This window comes from Benincasa hispida, chromosome 8 (assembly GCF_027475165.1).
Source record: "Benincasa hispida cultivar pf3 chromosome 8, pf3_genome.v1.1, whole genome shotgun sequence".
Taxonomy (NCBI): domain Eukaryota; kingdom Viridiplantae; phylum Streptophyta; class Magnoliopsida; order Cucurbitales; family Cucurbitaceae; genus Benincasa; species Benincasa hispida.
In genome coordinates, this window is record NC_143485.1 from 60,575,811 (window position 1) to 60,601,879 (window position 26,069).

A 26,069-nucleotide genomic window follows, 5' to 3' on the forward strand; every position below is an offset into this window, starting at 1 on the left:
CTACATGATGGGCCACTAGAGCTAAACGATAGATGCAGGAACTAAACGATTGATTAGCTTGAGAACATGTGCATTATGCTAATTAAATACACTAAAAGAATGTTTGACTCACAGTTTTAATAAGTTTTAGTTGATGACTCACAGTTTTAAAAAGAAGATTCTCTCATTTATTCAACTATTGAGTTTTCTTGTTTTGCAGGTGCAATAAAGGAGTAAAGATTTGGTATCACAACCTCTTTATACTTTTTCTTGGGGAACTCTAGTAAAGAATTTTTTTCTTGAGTGTATCATTTATACACATTCCCAATAAACAGGGTTAGTTGAATATGAATTCTGATCACATTTTCACTTTCAATCCTTTGTCTTAAACCTTTTTTGTTTGTGATCCTTTGAACAACGGTGGTTAGATAAAGATGCCTATAACCAAACACTGCTGAAGCTGGGGGTTTGTTCAAGAAGAATTATGAAAGGATCCATAATTACCAAGTGAAGAGGGACAGTAAACTCATAATGTTTGTAAAATCATAATGTTTTTACTTGTAATTTGTGTTTTCAAGGGCTAAATTATTGTACAACCTTTTAAATTATAATTTTATAGCAGAATTTGTGGATTAAATATAATAGATTTGCAATCCATACATAAATAATATGTCATAGCCATAGTGTTCGATGATGATGTGTTATGTTATACTTTTTGACCAAAAAAATAGATTCAGCAACGAAATTTAAAAGAACGGACAATAATTGATAAAAATGGACAGATTTTGGACTTTAATGTCGGTTGGAACCGACATTATAGGGCTTTAATGTCAGTTGCAAATTTCATTAAAGGGTTTTAATGTCGGTTGCAACCGACATTAAAGCCCAAAATTCTTCTAGTGTATATTCCAAAATTTAGAAATCAAAGACCATAACAACAAATAACATGGACAAGGAATGGAAATGCATAACAACAATTTATACCCGTTATGAGCTAGAAGCAAGACTAGATAGGAATCATGCCTAATAATAAGCATAAGTGTAAATCCAAGATTAAAGTATAAACATTACCTCATCTACTTTCGGAATAGTAGGGTGGTTAGTTGCCTCTAGTATAAACTTTGCTCTTACACCAGCAGTATTTTCCCTTTAGTTAGAGAAACAATAAAATTAGCTAGACACAATGAGTTGCATAAATTATCTAGAAAAATGACCTCTTCCTTGTGATTATTTGAAACTTTACCAAAGCTCATAAGTGTCACATAGCAAAATTAAAAATTTGTTAGATACAGATAACTTTTATTGGTGTATCAAAAAAGAGTAAGAACATACTTTTAAGAAACTTTGTTGTGATGGGGAGTGTTTTCAATGCTCTTTGTACAAGTTATCACAAGTTATTACACTAAAAAATTACAATATTTGACAAGTTATCACAAGTTATTCTACATCTAAATCTACTAGTACATGCAATATGTCCATACTCTGTTGCTTCCCTACTTTTATATAAGCTTACACTACAAAGTAAAACAAGGTGAATGCTAAATCTTTTATACAAGAATTCAACCCTACCCACAAAGTAAACTTTTCTTCTAACATAAAATCAAATATGGGAAAGCATGAGGCTCTTGCAATTGAAAACTGAGAAATCAATACCTTTGAGTAATCAAAGTCGCATATTTTCAAACGAGGGACTGGACTTCCATCCAATGAAGTGTTTTTTTTCACATAATAGAGAAGACACCACAATGTAGATTGAGGTGAATTGTTTAGGCAATTTTTGTACACTTTTTTGTGCACCTCCAATTTCTATAATACCAAATAATGAAAGTCAAAAACACCACAAAGTAAATTGAGGTGAATTGCTTAGGCAATTTTTTTGCACTTTTTTATTACACCCAATTCAAAATGCCTAATTATATTAATAAAGTAAACAGGGGCATAAGCAAATCAAAATCTCCCCATCTTCGACCTGCAAAGTGAAAAGTATATCTTCGAATTGCACCTCTTTATTAAAAAAATAAATAAATAAATAAATAAATAACTCCAAGGGTGGCCTTGTATTGATTACTAAACTTCTTATATACATATATGTATTTCAAAGTTAAAGTAAACCACACAAAAAATCAAGAAACTGTTACTGTATAAAATAGAAGAATTGTTACAAAAAGGAAAACTTTCAAATCAGTATCCCCTCTAGATCAAAGGCCAGCAAATTTGATAACCCACAAAATAAAATTCCCTAAGTTAAGGAAGTAACGATCTGAGTCGATTCGTTGAGTATTAAAAAAAAAATTCAATAATCCACATTAGATTAATATTATAGAAATTGGAGGTGCAAAAAGGTAAAGTATACAAAACGAATAGAAAAGAACAAACTTCAAAACACACCTAAAAATCCATAAACTAAAATTGAGGCAAAGCTTGGAGACATAGGATTCTGATTGGCAAGGAAAATAAAAAATCTATTGGAACAAAACATGTCATTTGTCAAAGTCATTTACGTTAAAAGCAAAATAATTTGTGATGAAAGATTTACAAGTACCAGAGATGCCTGAGCCTTTAAATAATCAAGATTCAAGAATAATGAGCAGAACAAGATAGTTTCACACAACCTCCGAATTGAGTTAAGAACTACTGTCCTCACTTAAACATATAATACAAAATATTCAGTTAAAAATGATACAATAATACAAGATATTTGAAATATATTTGAAACACAAATTGAGGTCAATACAATCCTTAAATAAGGGATATTCCATCATTACATTTTCATCGTATCAATAACAGATTAAAATGCATCAGAATTAATATGGGAAAGGTACCTTCAGGGAAGAAATTACAAGAGAGAATCATAAAAATAACAACATTGGTCTCACTTTGTAGACCTCCATAGCCTCCAGCACCTATTTGCTTTATGGATGAAAATTCCTAGTTGCTGACCTCAGGGAATTATAAGAAAAGATGTGTACATTTTTTGTAACACTAATCCCTAACCAAATACGAAGCAACAAATCATTTCAAATTATCAAAAAATATTGAAACCCTCTTGAAAAAAAATACTTAAGAATATATAAAATTAACCTAGATTCTGCAAAAGAAAAATAAAGTTACCTTATTCTCACCTTCTGTCGATTCCTCGGGGCTGCTATTCCCTTTACAACAATTCAGGATTGTAAAGCAACAAGAAGTCATTGCAATATATAGTGTTACTCATATGCATACACAAACCACTTTATTCAACCCTTAACGGCCCCTAAAAAACCCAGTAACTCCTTAACGACGACCAGAAAATGCAAGAAAGATTTTTGAAGCCCTTCCATCAATTAGGAGAATTGTCCAAGCAACATTGAGCTAATATGAGCTGGGTAGCATGATTTCAATAGGAACTAGAAAAAAAAAATAGCAATTGCCCAAATTTAGAAGAGATTGAGATGAAAGGAATGACTAAATTATCAAAAATCTCAAATAGTGTTCGAAATGAACAAGCTTACCTAAAGCAACCTTAAGCCTCAATTTGAACGCTTCAAATCAAGTCCAAATTACAAATAAAGATATATTCATGAACGGATAACTAATTTACATAATCTAAATCTAATCTGAAAATGTCTCAAGAGAGGTATAACACCTAAAACTCACCAAGATAGACTTGTTCCTTACTGCAAAATGTCCAAACTGTCTTGAAATTATGCCAAATCTACAAATGAATGCCTCCAAGCATTAGAGACAAATCTAAACCATCTTTAACTAGATTGAAATGGTGTTCAGAGCATTTTTACCTATTGGAACTTGCCCAAACAACCCAACACCTTGTTGATTAGTGTCTGAATAGACTTAATCCTACATATTTGAAGTTATTAAGCAATGGAAAACTCAAATCCAACATCAAAATATAATGGGTAAATGTCGAAACTTGCCGAAAAGGGGGGAAAAGCTAAAAGGGAATGTTGGAACGTCGAGCACTAAGAAACGCTATCAGAAACGGGTCACCAAAGAATATGGGTGTCCTGGTGAGTGTCGTTTGTGGAGGAAAAAGTTGCAGCCCTTGGTCACGTTCGTTAGAAGCTTCTGTCGCCGTTGGAACATTGGGTCTCGTGTGGTTGATGAAGAAGAATGCATACGAATGGGTCGCCAGAGGGAGGGTCTCGCACAGCTCACTCGCTGGATGTCGCTGTCGAAGCTGGCCGAGCTGAAGTGATGTGAAGAGGCTGCCAGCCAGAGAACACAAAGAGAGAAAGAGGAGAGGAATATGAGAGGCTTGTGTTTCTTTCGGGATTCACTAAAGGTTTGTGTTTCCTTCGGAATTCACTAGAGGTGGTGATCTCTTTGAGATTTCACTAGAGATTAGTGTTTCCATCGTGATTCACCAGAGGTTTATGTTCTCTTTGGAATTTATCAGAGGTGGTGATTTTCTTTGGGACTTCACCAGAGGTTTGTGTTTCCTTTGAGATTCATCAAAAGTTTGTGGGTGTATCTAATCTATGGTACAGTCGGTTCAACTATTCACTACTTAGCCATCCCATGGAAAATAGAGGTTTATGCACATCCCACTAGAGAGTATCATCTAAAGGACATAGATACTTAGCCTGACCTTGATAGAGGGGTTACTTATTGAGTATTATAGAGTCTTGCTCATATATCTCGAGGAAGAGTACACGCGCTAGCGCTAGCGCGCTACGGCTTACGCAGTTGATCGGATCAGATAGCCGGCTCAAATTCCGATCAACAAGTTGGAGATATGGCTGAGTGGCTAAAGGCATTGGTTTGCTAAATCGACATACAAGAAGATTGTATCATGGGTTCTCATCCCATTTCCTCCAGCACGGAAGTGGAACGGGCGAAATTACGTGAGAGAAAGAACCTCTTGGTGGAGTCCTCCCGAGCCGAGGACTGAATAGCACAACTTAGTGACTAGGAGCAGAGGGAGAGCCTATACTCATTCTTTCTCATGTTTACATTTTAAGTAAGGGTAAGAACACGCCAACGAATAACAAGCGGAATCCGTGATCGAGCCACTGGGACCAATCATATGCTTCTGCTCATGTTTTCAGGATTTTATGTTTTAAAGTTTCTAGTTTTAATGTTTGAACTCAAAGTTTTGGTATTTGTGCTTTAAACATTTTTAAAAAAAATTCTAGTTTTATTTTATGGTTTTAAGGGTATCATGCTAAACGAATTTCAGTTCTTTAGTTTTAATAAAGTTAATTATTTTGTGTGATTTATTTGGTTTTACTAAGTCATGAAAAGATGTCAATTTGAATTGTATGCATGAATGCCTATAGTAACAGTCTAGTTTGTAATGGCCTAGTTTAAGTCTTAGGAGTCGAGTCATTCCACTAATGCTTCTAGTTTACTGTGCAATGATTAAAAAAAAATTAGTTTATTTCTCCAATGAAATTTTGTTTCTCAATTATAATATATGTTACTTATTAGGCATTAATTGTGGAGGTGAGTTTATATAAACGGTAATGAGTATGCTTCATAAGATCAAAGGTTTAAATTGTGTATTCATTTATTGCAATAAAAAAATGCTAAATTATAGAAAATCCCCATGAACCTTGTAAAAAAAATACCTCTAATCATTTAAAAGTGTAACATCCCGAGTTTTTATGAAAATTTAAATTAATTATCGCAAATTGTTGAGTTTTGATTTCCCTAATCTTTAGAATTTGGAATGAAATTGTTAATCAGGTAGCCGGAATCGCGGCAATGAAATCTCGAAACACACAACCACAACAATCAAATAGAAAGACTACGGCGAAAGTACAACCGCATCGGAGACATCTTGCACAGGCGGAACACAGACCCAAACTCACTAATCCCCTGATTCTAAGATTAGATATCAGTTAGTTCAATGATAGGTCTTTAACAAAGAAAAATAAAGAAATACCTGCTGCATCGAAGTTTTATTGGTTATGTGGATTTTTTTAGTGGAGTTTTAAATTAATTGGAATGGATAATTGAATTATTTGGATAAGAAATTTTGAGTTTTTGTGAAATTTGAAAGGGAAAAGGAGAAATTGTAGTTTTAAAATTTTACCCTCTTTAATTTTGGAATTTGGATCCAAAATTTAAGTAAAGAATTAGGAAAAGATAATTAGTTTATTTGGAAGTTATTAAATCAATTATCTAAAGAGATTTTAATTTGAATTTAAGTTAATTTGGAAAGTTATAATTTAATTTTGGGATTTAGGATTTTTGGAAAGAAGTGATTTAAAGTTGGTGAAATTATTTTAAGGTTTATTTAATTAATTGGAGAAGATGTGAAAGATTTGAACTTGATGTGATATGTTTATTAAGAAAAGGAAAGAATATATATGGGTTTTGGAATTTAAGAAAAGGAAATGAAATAATATATATATATATATATATATATTATTTATATTTATGTTTTTGTGTGGTGGAGAATCAAAAAGAAAGGAAAAAAAAAAAGAAAATACCCCTTCTTCTCCCTCTCACGCTATTCAACACAAGATTGAATTAGGAGTTCCTAGTTGGATTTTGACTTGGATTTTGGAGGTGATTTAAAATTAAAGTGCTAGTTGGGTAAGAATTTTGTTGGCTTTTAAAATTGCTTTATGTATGGAATCGAGCTTGAAGACTAAAATGGATTTTCTTCATGCCCTAGAATTGGACTAAAGGTTATGAAGTGGGATTGGAGAGTTTGCTTGAGTGCAGAATTATTATTTCAGTTTCATATTGAGGTAAGTGATCTTATTACTAGAACCGCTTTTATGCCGAGCGATAAATTTACGATTTATTTTGAGGATTTTAAGACTAGTTATAAGGATAATTTTGATTGTTCCGAGATTTAATGGACTATTTAGAAAAGATATATGAGCATGTGATAATATGTCCGAAGCATGTTAATATATGATCATGATTTAGAATTTTATAAGACATATTATAAGTACGATTAAGCATGACCCTAAATTATGAGTTAAGCGACACTACTACTGGAATGTCTTAAAACTAGGTGAAAGTTGGAGCATTTGTTGATATACATATTTATGTGATTTATTATGAAAGTGTGTAGGCTATATAATGTATTATGAAATGTCGAATGTTTGATTGTTTACATGAGTTAATGCATGAAAGTGATATACTGGAGTTGAACCATTAAACCTAGATTAAACAAGTATGTTGAGGTTAATTAACATGACCTCGATGAGGAGATTTAGAGGACTCACGATTATGTGAATGTTATATGTAATGTGAAGTTAAATGCAATCTTTTTTCCTTTCTAGATTATGTGATTGCATGAAAGTGATGTATGTCCGAGGGTGCTAGTATATGAAAAAGATGTACTAGGGCTGGTGTATATGAAAGTGATACACACCTAGAGGGTACTGGGGTGTACGTAAGAGGTGCACGCTCAGTGGGTTATGTGTACACGAAAGAGGTGTATACATAACCATATGTACGAAAGGGATATGCATCCCTACATTCATAGAGAGGATCTGGGGTGTACGAAAGAGGTACACACTCAGTGGATTATGTGTATACGAAAGAGGTGTATACCATGTTTACGAAAGAGGTACATACTCAGTGGGTTATGTGTATACGAAGAGGTGTATACATAACCATGTGTACGAAAAAGTTACACACTCAGTGGGTTATGTGTATACGAAAGAGGTGTATGCATAACCATGTGTACGAAAGAGGTACACATTCAGTGGGTTATGTGAAACCCGGATTTCTATTTTCCCTACTTAAGCAGGTGGTTAAGGGAATTAACTAAGTGAAAGTTAAATCCTATGTTGAAGTGAAGGAAATTTCTAAGTGTGTAAATAAAGATTGTTTAGTTGCTTTGAGATAAGCCTTAACTAGTAGGAAATTGGGCTAAGTATATCCCATGCGTTGGAAGCTAGAAAATTGACTAAGTGTTGCTCCATGCATTGGCCTTGCTCATTTAGAGGTTATTTGGGCATTGAAGGAAGACAAAGTGTGGCCAAGAGAAACGCATGCGGCAGCCAATGTCTTGAGAGGTTAGAAAAACGCATGCGCCAGCCTCAAGTTGTGCGGACAAGGGCGCTGGGCGTTGGAGTTGCGCGCATTGGTTGATCAAGGGGCAGTGCTACGCGATGGAGGCATACGACAATGCTACGCATGTGGCGATACTCCGTGATGGATGCGGCGATGTTACGTATGCGGTCGAATAGGACAAGGCTTGAGCAAATAGTATGTGGTGGAAGAATATTATTCATAATCCTAGTTGAGCGCATAGGGAAAAGGTAAGCCATGCGGTAGAGGGCATGTGACCAAGGAAGAGCCTTGCGAGCATCTAGTATATGCGACCAAGTTGCGTCAATGGGATGCACAAAGTAAGGTTGCATTAATTGGAAATGGCATAATCGAGGTTAGTGAGTCGCATATGGGGAAAGGTGCTAGGTGGCAATGGCTTGAAGGGTGACATTGCAAGGGTGCAAACATGGGATGGACGCATACGCCAATGGGTAATGTTCGGACATAGGAATGTTGCAGCATTTGGATGGACGCATTTGTGGTTAGATGAACGCATATGAAGGATGGACGCATTCAAGGTCGTCATCCAGACATGTGGCTTGTTAGGAAGAAATCTTAAGCCTTAAGAAAATGAGGTGGATGCACAAGAAGACATGCAAACTTGAGGGCTATGTGTTGGTAAAAGGGGAGCAAGACACATTGGATTGCGATGATGCAAGGTTGCGTTAATAGTGTAAGGAAAAGACATTTGGACATGCGGCTAAGTAGGAGGTGTTGGCCTCGGAGAGATTCTGGACGGCTATGAATATGGCCAAGGACTTCAGACCATAACTCAAATTCTCTTCAAAGGACATTCAAAAGAGTGTATGAGGAGACTATGCGTCGATGGAGGAACGCATGCCTTGGTAACAAGACCATGCATCGGTCATGAAGTTCCAAGAGAAGGAGATGTCGTCGGACAGTGAAGTCTGGAAGTAGCATCAACTTGGGACAAGGAGTTCTCCCAGAATACTCGTGCGTTTGGAGTGATTCTAAAGCCATCTGAAAGCTGAAAGAGTCTAGTTTTCAGGGTAGGGCTGCCAAGAAAAAGCTCTAAGGAATCAAGCTGGAGAATGAGGAAAAACAGAAGGGTCGAGTTGTCAAGTAAGCTTGGGCCAATCTTGATGTTTTGATATTTTCGGCCAAAACACGAGAAGTTATGAGCTAAGATTTTGAGGTAAACTTTCTGAGACATTTTAGAGTATATTTGTAGAAGGAATTAGCTCGAGATAAAGCTTAGAACTATGAGTAATCTGAGCTTTCAGTTGAATCTGGAATTTAGGGATCAAGAGGAGCCCGAGAAGACCAAGGAACTTCTAGAGAGAAAGGTTCCTACACGACCAAGGTGAGTGATACTTTCCTTTAAGTCTTAAAGCATATCTTTAAAGTAAATTTTATTTGCTTATGTTATAAATGAGTATCTAGCATGAGAATGAGATTATATGATCGGGATGATCAGGGGTTCAATAGACCTAGTTCCTGAGCCCAAAAGCAAAACCTCACGTGATGGTTAGGGGACCGAGAGGTCTAGTTCCTAAGCTTGTGGGAGGATCCTCGTATGGGATGGTCAGAGAACCGACGGGCCTAGCTTCTGAGCCCATGCGCGGGAGCTATGTGCACATAGAAGACATAGGGGAAACGCAAAAGAGTAATCATTGTATTAATAACAGTTAACTATTTACCATGCGCGTAAATAGAATTGAGAATAGACTCATTCAAGGCTGAGGTTTGAATGTAATCTCGTATTTATGATATGCTTGTTATTTATAAGTTGAAATAGACTCTAGAAGTTTCTTACCACTCATTGAGTTTTGTGAAGCTCATTATGTTATTTCATGTTTTTCTTCCTAGGTAGTGAAAGGTGAGGAGTTCCAGGGTGTTGCTAAGGTCAAGGTCTGCCACAAGCCACAATTACACTTTCGGAGGGTTTTACAGTTATTGTTGTAAACTTTGTTGTTAAGTCTTGGAGTTGTATAAACTTTACATTGTTGTAAATAAAATGGGCCTACTTAACCAGTTGTTGTTTATCTCCTTGACTTAAAGTTTACTAAGAGTAGTAAAGAGGTTCAATTGGATAGTAGGTGTCACAAAAGGGTGGTAACTGCGGTCCCTCATGCCTCTCTTCGGGCTCAAGAGGGCGGGCTCGAGGTGGGGTGTGACAGGTTATGTGTATACGAAAGAGGTGTATGCATAACTACGTGTACAAAAGAGGTACACGTCCCTACATTCATAGAGAGGACCTGGGGTGTACATAGAAAGTGCACTCTAGGAGAAAAGAAAAAGAGTGAGCCATGTAAGGGAAATGCACTCTAGGAGAAAAGAAAAAGAGTGAGCCATGTAAGGGACATTTTCATGTCCCACTAGTAGAAAGCTTCAGTTCATATTGCATTTATTGGACATACATGCTTAGCCTGACCGTAGTAGTGGGGTTACTTACTGAGTATTTTATACTCACATTTTCTCATGTTTATGTTTCAGGTAAGAGCAAGGACGTACTGGCGGATGACAAGAGGAATTCTTGAACGAGTCACTAGGGACCAGTTTATTGCTTCCGCTCATGATATTTAGATTTCTTTCCATGTTTTTCAACTTTCAATTTGATATTTGAAACTTACTATTAAGATTTGTTTTCAGGCCTATTTATTATTATTTATGATTTATGGGTACCCTATCGTCTGCTTTTAATATCTGAATTTAATGAAGTCTTTTGAGTTCAACTTATTTATTTAGCATTTATTTCACTATAAAAGGATGTCGTTTTAAGTTCTATGCATGCATGTGTTTAGTAACGACTTAACTTGAGTCTTAGGGGGGTCGGGTCGTTACAAAAAGTTTCAATAACATCCTTAAATTTTCAAAAGGATGTTCAAATACAATTTTGGATAATTTTTGCTAGCATTTGTTTTTAAAATACTATAGGAGTACTTTAAAATTTTCAATAATAACCTTTAACATAAAATAAATAAAGTTAAAAAAAAAATTCTTTTGCCATTAGTATATGGACTGAAATAAGTGAAAGGAACTGAAAGATACCAATAACTTTCCAAATATATTGGTTTAAAATAAATCTAATGATTTATATAAAAAGGTATCTGACATATATATTTTCTTTAAGTTTGAAGTGAAAAATTAAACTATCAAATATTTGAAAGGAAAATATTTAGGTGGAGTTGGAATTCCCACGTGGCAATTCATTTTTTTTTTAATTATTTTTTGATGTGCAGATGAAGGAAACTTAAAACCTAAGTGCACCGTACTATTGCTCTATTTGAAATAATAATATGTAGTTTTATTTGCTAAATTATGGTAAACAAATTTGACTATATGAGTAAAGTTCAGTACACTTAGAAAAATATAATTCTAATGCTTTTAGTCTCATGTGAATAAAAAAAAAAAAAAAAATGTTTATTTTCTCGAACAAATTTTTATTTGTCGAGAGAGGTAACGTTATATATCAAACATCTATTGTCAAAGTGAGTTTATTCATAATAAGTATTTACTCATCCATTAAGAACAAAGTTTCAAATTTAATATCACACTAATTAAACAGACGTTAATTAATTAAAGAAAGAAGAAATCAATGAAATTAAGGTTAAAAATCACTTTTAGTCTACGAAGTTTTGTAAAAGTAACCATTTAGTCTTGAACTTTGGTTTGTAACGACTTAGTCCCTGAGCTTTTGTAATAATTTAGTACCTGAACTTTACTAGGTAATAATTAGTCATTATATTTTCAAATATGTAATAATTTAATTTTTATTGAAAAAATTATTGTTAAGATCTAATGAGATTTCTTACCTAAATAAATCGATAAACTAATTATAGAGTCAATATTTTTATAAAAAATAAAAAGTTTACATCACAAAATAAGAAAAATTGAAATCAACTTTGATAATTTCTTTTACGTTAGGGACTAAATTGTTACAAATTTCAAAGTATGAAAGATTAAATTATTACATATTAAAGTTTGGGAACTAAATTGTTACAAAACTAAAAATACAAGGACTAAATCGTTACCAACCAAAGTTTTGGAATTAAATTGTTAGTTTCATTAAAGTTTAGGGACCAAAAGTATCGTAAATATGAAGTTAATTATTACAAATTAAAACAATAAAATATTAAAAAGAAGGAGTTTCACATAAATTCAACTTCATGACACGTCTGTTTAAACTCCCACTTGCATTTAAAACCAATATTCATGAAAGATTTGAATGCTAAAAATACAACACTAATTAAAAACCAAACCACTTCAAAAGTCTTGAGCAATAACAACACAACAAAATCTGCACAGATTATTAGGGATAAAATTGTGATTTTTTTAAATAATTTAAATGTAAAATTACGTAAGATTTACATATGACTATCAACTAAAATGGGCACAGAGAAAATCAAATATTTCTCTCCGTGTAACTTATTTTAAGTAGTATAAATTAAAAGTTTGTAGTATTGACGTTCCTCAAAAATTCTAAAAGTGTACATTCTAAGAGTAGTTTAGAAAGGTTGTCAAAATAATATCAATATTTTGACAAAATAAAAATATTTTGACAAAATAAAAATATTTTTTAAAAAGTTATTTGGAACACACATATATATATACACACACATACCCACACCACTGTGAATAAAAAAATTGGTTTTTATTTTTATGTTTCTTAATCATGACACGAAATTAATTACCAACCTCTATAACTAGTAAAATGCCCAAAAAAAAATTTCTGAAACCTATTTATTTCAAATTCCTTCCATTATATCTGTAGTTTTCCATTTTTTAAAAAAAATTAAACTTAACAAAACTACACAGATCTACCTTTTGTTCATTTAGTTTAGCATGTAATTATAGTGTTGATAAGAAAAATAGCCTATTTTAACTTTTCATTTGTAAATATAGTAAATCAACATTTTTGTAAAAATGAAAAAACGAATTAAAAATTAAAAAAGAAATGGAATTATAAAAGTCTAAACTAACCCCAACCAAACAAATGAGATTGCAATTAACTTATCAAAATATTTGTAATTACATTGTAATTAAAACAAACATCTAGAGACTATTAGTGTCTCCCTTTGCCAAGCTTTGAACAGCGTACCGAACTCTTCTTCAACCAAGTTGCCACCATCTTTCTCTCTAAAATCGGCTCCTCCACCAACAATGACAAACACATCTAGCTTCAATTTGTTTTCGTTGGACGTGGCTTCCTCTCCTTTCACTAAAACTTCACCACCAACTTTGGCTTCGGCTCCTTCTCTATCGACTTTATTTATTGCTCCTTCATAGTATATATAAAAATTAGGAAAAAAATGGAACTAAAAGTTGAATCAAGTCCTCCGTTCTCTGCTCCGAGTCTGCCGCCGCCATTCGTCCACTCAGAGTCCACATCGTCGTTCGTTTGCTCCGAGTCCGCTATCACCATTCATCCATTCCGAGTTTGCCCACGTCATTTGTGCGTCGATTCACCCTTGCCATTTGTGTCGTTCCGTGCTCGCCCCGTCGTTGGATCACTCAATGTCTTTCGTCTCCCACCTGTAACTCACATCGTCAGAAGGAAAAAAAGAGAGGGAGAAGGAAGGAGAAAAGAGAAGAAGGAGGAAGAAATGGCTTTGAAGTATGGGAAGAGAGAATATATTTATGAGGGAGAGAGATAATATATATAAAACATAGGTGGGCTAAATTGTAAATAACCACTGATATTAGTGAAAATAGCGAGATTTTTTTCTGGTAAAAAAACGAAAGGTTAAGGCATTAAGAGCCTATTTTTAAAGTTTTTTTATGCAGGAACCCCAATTAAAATTAAAAATTTTCTATATTTTTGGGAAACAATGCTTGTAGTGTCCTTGCCTATGTATTGACACTCTCAAATTATTGTGGGTTGCAAGGGCCCCATATACTATGGTTTGGTGCTGACCTATCGGCTATCGGCTATCGCTATAATTTTAATTTAGTTATTAACGAGTTTCAATTCATTTGTGTCAACAAGACTTGATACAATATATATTGTATCCAAGAATTTTCAATCAACAATTGCAAATTACATCACTATAGTTTGAAAGTGATTATAATATTAATTGAGTTGGAATGTTTGAGGTCATACTTTAATGTATTTTAAGTTATGTGTAACATGTGTTTGAATTCAGATAAAGATACAAGTCACAATTTTAAAAAAATCAACAAATGTGTAGTAAGTCATATTCAACATTCCACATCAAGAAATGTATAATAGATGTCATCATTTAGATTTCTATAGCCTATTTTTGTATTGCCAGTTTGTGGTTTATAAAAGTGTAATCTATAAGTAAAATTTGGATGAATTTAGGTAACTTAAGTTGGATTGGTAAGTGTGTAATTAGGATCATAAATTCATCTATCTAAATGTAAATTTGGCATTTAAAAGAGTTTAGTAATGGAGTCATACTTATATTTTTTTTTATAATATGTGGGATGAGAAATTCAAACCTTATACTTCGATGTTAGTAATTCAAGTTCATGCTAGTTGACTATATATATATATACTCATGTTGAAAATTGCGTTATATTTATAAGTCACCCAAATGAACTACAACTTTTTCTTCTTCTCTCATGTCCAATCCATTTAAAAGCCAATGGGAAAGGAAATGACTTTCCAAATATAGTGGTAATTTAAAATAAATTTGTTGATATATATTGTATGGTTTCAACCATTGTGGAAGTGAGAAATTAAATCATTAACATTTGAGATGATAATTTATATTCTTATTTAGCTATGCTCGATTTGACAATATAAATAAAGTTCTAGCATGCTCAAGAAAAGATAATTCTAATGCTTCTAATTTACTGTGCAATGATGAAAAAAAACATTCTGTTTATTTTCTCGAACAAATTTTGTTTATCAAAAGTAATATATATCATTTATCAGGTATTAATTGTCAAGGTGAGTTTATCTAAACGGCAATGAATATGTTTCATTGAGATCGGAGGTTTAAATTGCATATCCATTTATTGTAATTAAAAAATGCTAAATTATAAAAAAAAAAAATATATCCTGGAATATGTACTTTTTTAATATTTTCAATAATATCATCTAATTTTCAAAAAGATGTTCAAAAATAGTTTTGGATAGAATTTGCTAGTATTTGTTTTTAAAATACTATAGGTGTACTCTAAATAATTTCAATAATAACCTTTAACTTAAAAAAAAAAAAAAAAAAAAAAAAAAAAAAAAAAAAAAACCTTGTCATTAGTATGTGGACTAAAATAAGTGAAGGAAATGAAAGATACCAATAACTTTCCAAATGCATTGATTTAAAATAAATCTGATGATTTATATAAAAAATGTATCTGACATATATATTTTATATAAAGTTTGGAGTGAAAAACTAAACTTTCAAATAAAAAATTTATATAGATTTGAAATTGCCACGTGATAATTCATCTTTTAAAAAAGATTATTTTTTGACATGTAAAAGAAGGGGCGTGAAACTTAAATGCAACTTACTATCGTTATATTTGAAATAATAATATGTAGTTTTATTTGCTAAGTTATGGTAAAAAATATTGAATATATGAATAAAGTTTAGTACACCTTGAAAATATAATTCTAGTGTTTTTTGTTTAATGTGCATCCACGAAAAAAAAGTTTATATTTCTCGAATAAATTTTTGTTTGTCGAGAGAAGTAATGTTGTATATATAAAAAATTTATTGTCAAAGTGATTTTGTTCATAATAAGTATGTACTCCTTCATTGGAGTTGAATTTTATACCACACTAATTGTAATTTACATACAGACATTAATTAAATAAAGAAAAAAGGAAATCAATGAAGTTAATTATTACCAATTAAAACATTGAAATATTAAAACGAAGCAGTTTTATATAAATGCAACTCCATCACACGTCCGTTTAAACTCTCACTTTCATTTAAAAACAATATTCATGAAAGATTTGAATGCTAAAAACACAACACTAATATAAAAATCAAACCCCTTCTAAAGTCTTGAGCAACAACACAACAATCTAATCAAAACTAACCACCACCCAAGAACTCTTTGTTCTGTCTCTCATTTCCCTCACTCTTCTCTCTGCCACAATTTCTTATTCAGAAGCCCATGGTTTAAACATGAACGCCATTGACAGATGCTGGAGATCGAACACATACTGGAGAAGAAACAGGCAACAATTAGCCATTTGCTCAGTTGGGTTCGTTGGCAAAATGACCAATAACATTGGAAGAAGTCTCATACGCTACCAAGTTACGGACCCTAGCGATGACCCTATAAACCCACGTCTAGGTACACTCAGATATGACACCACAATGATCAAGTCCAAAGTATGGATCACATTCTGAAAAGATATGCATATTGTGCTTAAGAGCCACTTCTTATAGCAGCTTCACCGCCATCGACAGTTGAGGCGCCACCAACATTATAATCCACGGCCATATCATCCACCACTGTAGGGCTCAAGCGGCGGGTCAAGTCATGGGCCCCAATTCCAAGATCATTACGCTTGGACACATGGACGGTGATGCCATTCGTTTAGTAACGGCCTCAAAAGTGTGGATTGACCACACATGTTGTACCATTGCGAGGATGGGTTGCTTGATGTCACCCGTGGGTCTACAGACAACACCATTTCTAACAATTGGTTTCAAGACCAAGACAAGATTATTCTTCTTGGCCACGACGACAGTTATGTCCGAGATCGGAACATGAGACTCACCGTCTATAACCATTTTGGACCAAATTGCAAACAAAGCATGCCTAAGTAATATATTACGAATTTAATTAAAATTAGGCTAAATTATACAAAAACACCCTTTTAATTTTGTACTTTGGGTAAAAATACCCTTAAATTTCAAAAGGAAAAAGAATACATTTACCATTAATTTTTTATGAAAATTATTAGTGTTAGTATATGAACAGAAAACTTCAATACAACTAAGGCATTTTGGATAAGAAATTGATTATTATAGTCATAGGTTATTATAGTTGAGTTATAATAGTTTGTATTTATGGTGTAGACTATTTTAGTTTGGGCGATAATAGTGTGTGTTTGAGATGTAAACTATTTTAATTTGAGAACGAAATAGTACACACTGTAACAAAGAATAAAAAAATGATAATGTAAAATAGTAAAAAATGTAGCAAATTGGGGTTTTGAAATAATAATATTGACGGTAACTAATTAGAAAATACAAAATAATATTTATTATAGCAAGATGTGATTATTATAATCTTAGAATAGTTATTGTCCCAAACACACCCCAAATTGTTTTAAAGAAATACATGAGATTGGAGAAAAATAAGAAAATGAGAATATGTATATAACTAAATTAATTCTTTTGAAATCCAAATAAACTTCAAACAAATTACTATACTAACAATAGGAGTAATACTTTTATTTAGTTTTTTTCTTTTTCTTTTCCAATGGAAACCGTTTCTATTTATATACTAACATCTTCTTATATATAATTTTGAAAGTTTGATGAGTAGTTTTTTAAATAAAACACTAACGGACAATAAAAGATATTTTTAAAAATCTGAAAGTTTAAAAATATTTTTAATGAAAGTACAAAATTCAGGAGATTTTTCTATAATCAAACCTTAAACTTTCATTTCATTTCCAGTTAGTTAACATAACAAGGATGGGACAATCCACGGGATGGATCTGATGTACGTTCCAGTTTCATAATTTGTCAATTAAGGTTGTAATTAACTGAAGTGATATTCAAAGACACACTTAATTAAGAAGGAGAAAGGGAAAAATTGATGAATACACTTAAACAAGGAGCCTTTAAGGATAATCGAAAGGAATATTGAAAACCAGAGAAGGAATTAATAACCGTAAGGGAGTATGAAATGGATGTGGGAGGATCACGCGCGGTACCGACATTCTAAATATGGTCAATATTAAAAGTATAAAAGTTAAATAATAAGTATGAATTAATATAATTTAGAAGCGTGGTGGGAGAATACGTATTATTATAGGGAGAGAAAGATAGAGAAAGAGTGATGGGTGTGTGAAGTTAAGAAGTAAAGGGCTTGTAAGAAACGTTTGTCCAAGAATCTGGAAAAGAGAAAAGAAGGCAAAAGAAAAGAAAAGAAAAGTAAAGGATCCCCAAAGAGAGAATAGAAGGGAGGGGTTTTGTGTATATATATATATATATCGGGGAAAATGAGAAAAGAGTTTGGAAATTAAAGAAGATATATATCGAAATGGCGCCAGTGGGGTTGCCTCCGGGGTTCAGGTTCCATCCCACCGACGAAGAGCTCGTCAATTACTATCTCAAGAGGAAGATCAGTGGCCAAGAAATCGAGCTTGATATCATTCCGGAGGTGGATCTCTACAAATGCGAGCCTTGGGAGTTATCAGGTTTATTTATTTATTTCTTTCTTTCCCATTTTAGTTGAAAATTGGAATGGAGAAATAATAATGGTGTTCTATTATTATTTGTAGAAAAGTCGTTTCTTCCAAGTAGAGACCCAGAATGGTACTTCTTTGGGCCGAGAGACAGAAAGTATCCAAATGGGTTCAGAACAAACAGAGCCACAAGAGCAGGGTACTGGAAATCCACCGGAAAAGACAGGCGAGTCAGTTCACAAAACCGAGCCATTGGGATGAAGAAGACGCTTGTTTATTATAGAGGCCGAGCCCCTCAAGGCATTAGAACCGACTGGGTCATGCATGAATATCGCCTCGACGACAAGGACTGCGAGGACAGCTCTGGCATTCAGGTAATCCCATCGTCACAAAAGATTCAAATGGAATCATATCTAAGCTGCACTAAGTTTTTTCTTCACCTGTATCCTCATTTTCGACCATTCGAATTTTCAAATTTCGAATTCTCTCTCTTTTCCTTTCTTTTTCCCATGCACAATGATTACAACCGTCTTTGCATTTTTTATTTCCTTTTCTTTTTTGCTCTTTTTTATTTTTGTTTCTTTGCAATCATATTCGCTTCTTTAGAATTTTTATGATTGGGTTTAAAACAAGATGAGCCATGAGGAGGAGAGAACATCGACAAAGATTTTTTTGCTTCACTTTTGTTTTTTGGCCACTCATCACTTTTAATTTCTTTTGCATTGTTAGGGATAGAAAGCTCTCTAAAGTTTGGCTATATATACATAGTAATATTCTTCCAGCTTCCTAACCCAATCCTAAAACTCTACTCTACAATGTTAAATCAAAGCACTTCACCGAAAGCTATTCTATGCTCAGCCTTCTCCACCATTTAAACTTTAAACTCTCATTAACTTTAAGTTTTGTTGTTTCTTTCACTCACACATGCACGCATGATCCTCTTCTCTCTATTCTCTTTCTACATAGTTAAAACATTTTCTATATTTTTTTTTATATCTTTAATTTTTAGGCTAAATGATAATTTTAATATATATATTTCTAAACTCTTAACACGACTCTAAACTTAAATATTGAACTTGTTAAACATTTTTTTGAAACAAGGTTAAACATTTATTAAAGAGAGAAAATAATTTATTTGATTATTGATAGAAAATTTAGGGTGTGTTTAGGGCAAAGAATATCGTATGATTATAATAACTACCGTTGCTACTGTAAATACCATTTTGTATTCCTTATTAGTTACAATTAATACTATTTCAAAACCCCTATTTGCTACAGTATTTACTATTTACTATAGTTTTTGCTATTTTATATTCATCATTTTTTTATTTTTTGTTACCATGTTTACAATTTCCTTCTCAAACATATACTATTATAACCAAATTAAAATAATCTACATCCAAATCGTAAATTATTATAACCCAACCATAATAATGTAGAGCTATAATAACCAACTTCTTGCCTCAAACGCCCCCTTAGTGACTTATTAGGTATTTATTACACATCTCACAACTATTATTTTTTATGAAATTAAAAGAAAGGGATAGGTAGTTATTGACAGTTTTTCTTTTTTTTTTTTTTTTTTCTTCTGCAATTCGTAATGTAATAATATAAGTAGAAATAGAGAGTAGGAAGAAGAGTTGAAAAAGGGAAAAAAGAAAAAAGAAAAAAGAAAGTCCATTTAGAGGGAAGCATGATAAAAAGAAATGAGTGGCATACATATTCTTTACTTGTACCAGGATCTTTCAAGTCATAAAGTTGAGTTTGGCTTTTGTTTTCTTATGGCAAATGAGACAAAAGTGTTATCCCCTATGACTTAAAACACACACACACAACCTGTTATTTGATTTTAATATATTCCATATTTCCAGCATTTTAGATGATCTATTCTATTATGAAAGTTTGATTCCTTCTTATTATTAAAAAAAAATTAAACAAATTAGCTACCAAAATGAAGCTATAGAGAGAGAGAGAGGCAAAAGAAGAATCTCCCATCGGTTTGCTTTTTTTTTTTTTTTTTTTAAGTTGTAAGAAGATGTCTCTCACTTTTCACTTTATTCCATCACTAAAATCACCCAATGGATCTCTCTTTGTCCACGAGTTTTGTTGAACTTGTGACACATACGACTTACTCTTTCTAAAGATTTCGTCATTAATTTCTCCTTACATTTCTCTCTTTTCACTCTTCTCTACCTCTAATATCACCTTTATCTTAGATCATATATACATATATATACTTAAATCAGCTGAATTATATTCATATTGACGCTTAAAGTTAAGTGTGACAGATGGGTGAATGAGAACAAAAATGAAAGCTGAAATTAAACATATGAAGCAGGAGAAAAGAGATGAAAATTGCAAGTGTTTTTTTGTTTTGTTTATTGGGTTGCAGGATTCTTACGCATTGTGTAGAGTATTCAAGAAAAATGGAATATGTTCGGAAGTGGAAGAACAATTAGTAGGTGGACAAAGCAGCAGCTTGTCATTTATGGAGAACTCAAACTCAACATCACAAACTTTGGTCAATGATTACGAAACTTTATCACCTGATATTCTGATGGCAGCTTCATCTTCTTTCGTGGAGGAAGAAGAAAAGGATGATTCATGGATGCAATTCATTACAGAAGATGCATGGTGTGCTTCCAATTCATCAGCAATCGGCCTCGACGACCTCTCTCACCTGACTTTCACCAATTGAAACTCATATTGGTTCCTAATAATTTTATAGATTTAATGGTCCCTATATTTTTTCTTTACTATAATAATTTATACGAACGACGTGTATCTCTCTCTCTCTCTCTCTACATATATATACACATATATACATACAAGTTGATGGGATTGGGAAGAAAGAGTGAGGAGAAGGGTGGTGAGATTTGTCAATTTCCATCTGTAGATTATGTATTTTGGATTGTGGGTGTGGTTGGTAACTTCTGTAGGGTCAAATTTAATCAAGTAGAAACAAGACCTCTATGGAATATATTTTGGTTTCACCTTTTCTTGGTGAATTATCTCTCATCTCTGGCCTCTGGGTGTTACTTCAATAAAAACAACATCATAAATACTCATTCTTTTCCCTTTTTAATATTTTCTAAACCTATCCATAATATCCACAAGCAACAAAAACACTTACTTATTGATCAGCTGACGGGAGCTCGTTAGCCAGTTTCACAAGATTGTCCACCAGCCATCTCGAACACTGCCGAGATTGGTCTGTGTAGGTAGAATTTATAACAACTTATTCATTCCACATATAAGTTCGGTTATTAGCATGAAATCCTTGAAAATTTTCCATGCTTAGCACCTTCCATAATATAGAGTAGACTCCTCGTCCATTTAGCTTTGGAGGAATCTGTAGAAGGGTAATGATGAGCAATCTTTAGAAATGCTGGTACGTCACAAGGCTATAAAATTACCTTGAATGAAAAGAGTAGGGCACATGAAATCCTCCACAGCTGAAGTCACTCTTTTGCTTACTTTTGTGTACTATTCAAATCTTCCACTTTTGGAATTCTGTTGAGCTTAACATGAAGGAGCTTGCATTTTTATGGCCACCACCTCCAAATTCCTGAGAAATGGAAGCAAAAAATCATTGCCATTATTAGCTCATTATTGATTTAATGTTTGATTTCAAAAGATAAGAGGAATCATTCAACCTGTGAGATGCGAGTTGTGTCTTCGTCATGCACACTTCTAAGACTTATTTTTAACATCTGGTCATTCCCAAGTGCAGGGACTCGGTATACAACAGCCCCAATGCCTCTACAAAAACACAAGCGAATGAAAATAAACTACAAAGGTGACATTTAAATTTTGGAGAAAATGAAAACAAGACACATGTCAAGAATTCAAGACAGAAACAAAGATGGATTGATTTGCTGCTTGTTTAAACTTTAAACCTCCCTATCATTTAAATGAAGCTAGAACCTGTTCAAAATGACTGTTTAAGTGTTTAAGAAAGTGTTTTTAAGTGGAAAAGTACTTAAAAAGTCATCTTAAATAGACCGTTAGTTATGATGACAATAGGTGGCTATAACTTTTATAAGTTACGACTACAAATAACTGGACAATCACTAAGGCAACACAACCTTATTGGGGGGTGGGGAGGAGGGCTGAGTACACAAGCATTCATACTAATAATCAATAAGGTACACATAAAGGCCAGACCAATGAACAAGAATTTAAGATGATTACATATTTTAAGAGTGAGACTCGAAACCTTCACATGACAAAATCAACAAAGAACACAGCAAGAGCTAATAAAAAGAAGAAAAGGAGAAGACATTGCAAAAAGTTCAGGGGAAGGAATAATGATCAATGCAGGTACCATCATACAGTAAATTCTCCTGAGGACAAAATACAAGGAAAGAAACTAGAGAAGAAGAGATGTCAACTTTCTTAGCCAAAAAACTGTTCATACTATATCTCCATCTCAAAATAAGTAACATCCATAAGATTATGAGATGAAAATCCCATTCTAGGGGTGATAATTAATTTTAAACAGAACACTGCCGTAGATTGTTAGGATTTAAAAATATACAAATACGAAGAATTTTTTTTTTTTTTTTTTTTTTTTGGGATAAGATAACAAAAGTATATAAGTAGAACAGTTGTCATACCTTAAATTTAAGTTTTGACTCTTAGTAGCCAATTGATGACCTAATTCACTCCTTAGTTCTGAAATAGAATCTGCATCGACAGCCTATTGGGGGAGGAACAAAATTAGAGAATATAATAGGTTCTATATTTTGGACTATTTCTTAATCTTAATTATTTTCCAATTTTCAGCTCCACTATGTTAAATACTTTAATGGGCACAAACAAGCATGGAATGTGAATTGATGATTATTCATTTGAGAAAGAAGATATCAGCCTTTTGAAAAGCAAAGTTTGGTAAAAATGAAGCTCGACCAAGACCAAAAACCTCGAACACATTCAGTTACTTGATTGAGAACCATTATTTGAAAAACTTTAATCAAGCCAACATAACAACTACTCATTTAATTAATAATTCAGACAACATGATAATCAACATCTAATTTAAAATTTCAATTCACTTAGAAAGATGGATAAAAGATGAGAAAGGTAAGACCAGTGGACATACTAGACAACGTCCATAAACTCCACCACCGAGTGTAATGCTATACGATTGATTCAGGGCATCGTCTATTAATTTTTGTTTGTGTGATAAGCTCGCTATTCCTTGACTAATCATAGTCTCCATATCCAGAGATAGTAACTGCAAAAACACATACTCCTTAATCATATCTAGAGCTATTGATATATTGTAGTTATCCAAGAGAATGGAGACATTCTACCACAGAAAGGAGAAGGATTGTAATGTAATGTAATTTGCTCAAGAGTTTGAAAAAGGTTAGCATTCTTGCAACTCGGTGTCTTTCTAATCAATCTTGCTTCATATGAGCAATCTAATAAACTATAAAACCATCTATGTTACATTAACTAGAAGCCATTAAGATTTTACAACATTGTGCTCCATTTTCTAAGAATAGGAAAATTTCAAAATTGTCATAGACCAAGCACAAAGAAGACACTTGATGATTAGACAAACAAGTTTGAAAATCAGAAAAATATAAGAGCAAGAACAATCTCACCATCTCACCACTGGAGAAATTACCTGATCAAATAAATTAGGATTCAAGAGGGCATCAAATTCAATATTCAAATCTTTCAGACCACTGCTTAGAGCTTTACTATTTGGAAGACTCCACTTCCAAAGATCCCCATCTTCAATGTATTCATAAAGTCTCCTCATACGCTCAAATTCATTCAGCACTTTGTGATGGGAAGAACCACCATCAAAGTTGCCGACAGCATCTTGTATTAGCTTTTGCTTGAAATAGTCAAAAGCTATAGTAGCTCCACTTCTATGAATATCTATAACTTTAGTCACGTTTTGACCAAATGAAGAAAGCTTTTCAAGAGCCGTCTTGTGGTGGTCCAGTACAATCACTCTGACCATATATAAAGAAGAGAAAAAGAGAAATCGTTAAAGTAGAGAGACACAATTTCCAAGCAACCATAATAATTTTAAATTCCATTGATATTATATTACAGACACGAGACACCAACACAAATATCACAAATATCCCAGATAGCAGAATTGAGGAATAAGAAGCATAAAGACCTGTTAACTTTAGAAGAGAGATCCTGAACAAATCCAGAAGGACCCACAAAATCCAAAAGGTAAACGTCGGCAATTTGATGCAGAGGAAGCTGGTTGGATCTGAGGGGATTGTAGACGGTATTGGGGAAAAAGAGAGGGGGTGGTTGATGTTGATGAAGAGAAGCCGCGGAGAAATAGAGATGAGCGGCCAGAGCGGCGAAAGCACCGTCGGGACAAGGATAATGATAAAGCACCGCCGTAGATTTTGTGGTTACGCAATTCATTGTCAATCTTCTGTTCATCCAACCAATCTCAATCTTAAGATTTTAATCTTAAACTCTTCCCCTCAACTTCATAAATATTTTTAAACCAGTTACACACTTTGAGATTGTCTACCAAATTTTTTGTCAACTTTTCAATATTTTTTTAAAAAAAAATTATTATTATTATTATTATTGACCTAGATAGCGATTAGAATGGCCTATTGTCAAATATTAAGGAAAAAACTTGGGTACACCTATTTATGATCTACGCCTGATCTAATCCATTAAGAGTAAACAAATAAATTATGGTTTAAATATACTTTGTAGGAATGTATATGGATTGAATTAGAGGATTTTCTCTAAGGGATTTCTACATAAAAGACCTAAAGAATAGACACATATTACATTCTTAAACATTTTATTTAAAAAAAAAAAAAAAAAAAAAACGTATTGGCCTCTCTAGGCTATTAACAATTTAACCATCATCTATATTTTATATATTTATTTATTTATTTATTTCCCTCTCTTCTCATGAATATTCTCTCTCCCCCATGCATGCTCTCTCTCATGCATATTCTCTCTCCGTCATGCATATATTCTCTCTTCGAATAATATATTTTATATATTCTTTCCCCCATAATTCACACTCATTTCTTCCTCTTCCCTTTCTTTTCTCCTTCCGACGGTGTGAGTTGTAGGCGGTAGACGATGACTTGGGGCAAATTGATGACCCAGCACGAGATGACACGAACGACTTGGGACAAATCAATGGTGTGGGTGGCATGGGGCGAATTGATGGTGACGGGGTGAGCAAATTCGATCGACGACGATAGGGAGAGAGATTTTTGGCGGCCATGGCTGTAGAAGAAGAGATGAATATGGAGGGTTATGTATTATAAACCCCCATATGAAGATGGACTTTATTTTTTTCCTATTTTTTATATATACTGTGATATATATATATACTTTCTTTTTAGCTTTTGTAAGAAATTTGATATATTCTATGGTATATGTATTCGTTTATTTGATATAAACGAGTATTTTTGTTATTTAGGCTTATTGTATTATGATATATATTGTTGAGTAAATGAAATTTATGAAGATTTATATACTATGGTATATTTCATATTTTGGTTTATACTGTGATTTAGGTCAAACATTGAATCAATTTCTAATTTATAAGCTGTGTATATTGGTTAGAATATTTTCAAATACTTAACAAAATGTTATAAGGTATATTTAAAATAATCATGAATTCATCAAAATTTTCTAAGGTATATTTAAAATAATCATTAATCCGTAAAAAAAATGTCAATAAATTGATATGTGAAAATCAAAATAAATAGAAAATAAAATTTCATTAAATGCA

The 26,069-nt window shown here is 33.0% G+C and overlaps 2 protein-coding genes and 1 pseudogene across 14 annotated transcripts; 2 read left to right on the forward strand and 1 right to left on the reverse strand.

Moving 5' to 3' along the window:
- The first annotated feature begins 15,851 nt into the window (after positions 1 to 15,851).
- Positions 15,852 to 16,718, forward strand: LOC120084153 (putative pectate lyase 2 pseudogene; annotated as a pseudogene).
- Positions 16,719 to 18,061: 1,343 nt separating this feature from the next.
- On the forward strand, positions 18,062 to 21,328 carry NAC057 (NAC domain containing protein 57). Of its 2 annotated transcripts, none has more exons than XM_090316595.1 (3): positions 18,062 to 18,322; positions 18,407 to 18,684; positions 20,673 to 21,008. In XM_090316595.1, exons 1-3 carry the CDS (start codon positions 18,166 to 18,168, stop codon positions 21,006 to 21,008), a joined length of 771 nt encoding a protein of 256 aa, XP_090172721.1. In that variant the 5' UTR covers positions 18,062 to 18,165. The 2 variants fall into 2 exon arrangements, with proteins under 2 accessions (XP_090172721.1, XP_038895462.1); XM_039039534.2 differs by having other exon boundaries at positions 18,077 to 18,322; positions 20,703 to 21,328.
- On the reverse strand, positions 20,660 to 24,920 carry LOC120083693 (DHHA1 domain protein). 12 transcript variants are annotated; one of them, XR_016531417.1, is made up of 8 exons: positions 24,459 to 24,903; positions 23,949 to 24,285; positions 23,415 to 23,549; positions 22,930 to 23,012; positions 21,967 to 22,072; positions 21,727 to 21,878; positions 21,444 to 21,662; positions 20,660 to 20,990 (listed from the first exon to the last, which is right to left on the reverse strand). XR_016531417.1 is itself a non-coding variant. In XM_090316592.1 (7 exons), exons 1-6 carry the CDS (start codon positions 24,737 to 24,739, stop codon positions 21,801 to 21,803), a joined length of 1,020 nt encoding a protein of 339 aa, XP_090172718.1. In that variant the 5' UTR covers positions 24,740 to 24,920; the 3' UTR covers positions 21,415 to 21,662; positions 21,788 to 21,800. The 12 variants fall into 12 exon arrangements, 4 of the variants coding, with proteins under 4 accessions (XP_038895461.1, XP_090172718.1, XP_090172720.1 ...); XR_016531416.1 differs by having other exon boundaries at positions 21,788 to 21,878; positions 24,459 to 24,834; XR_005483502.2 differs by having other exon boundaries at positions 20,660 to 20,994; positions 21,788 to 21,878; positions 24,459 to 24,827.
- Between the last annotated feature and the right edge of the window lie 1,149 nt (positions 24,921 to 26,069).

Coding starts and splice junctions, on each gene's coding strand:
- NAC057 (XM_090316595.1), top strand. CDS start 18,166: ATGGCGCCAGTGGGGTTGCCTCCGGGGTTCAGGTTCCATCCCACCGAC. Junction 18,323..18,406: donor CGAGCCTTGGGAGTTATCAG/GTTTATTTATTT, acceptor TATTATTTGTAG/AAAAGTCGTTTCTTCCAAGT. Junction 18,685..20,672: donor AGGACAGCTCTGGCATTCAG/GTAATCCCATCG, acceptor GAAAATTGCAAG/TGTTTTTTTGTTTTGTTTAT.
- LOC120083693 (XM_039039533.2), bottom strand. CDS start 24,739: ATGAACAGAAGATTGACAATGAATTGCGTAACCACAAAATCTACGGCG. Junction 23,013..23,414: donor GAGTTTATGGACGTTGTCTA/GTATGTCCACTG, acceptor CTCCCCCAATAG/GCTGTCGATGCAGATTCTAT. Junction 21,879..21,966: donor ACACAACTCGCATCTCACAG/GTTGAATGATTC, acceptor TCCATTTCTCAG/GAATTTGGAGGTGGTGGCCA.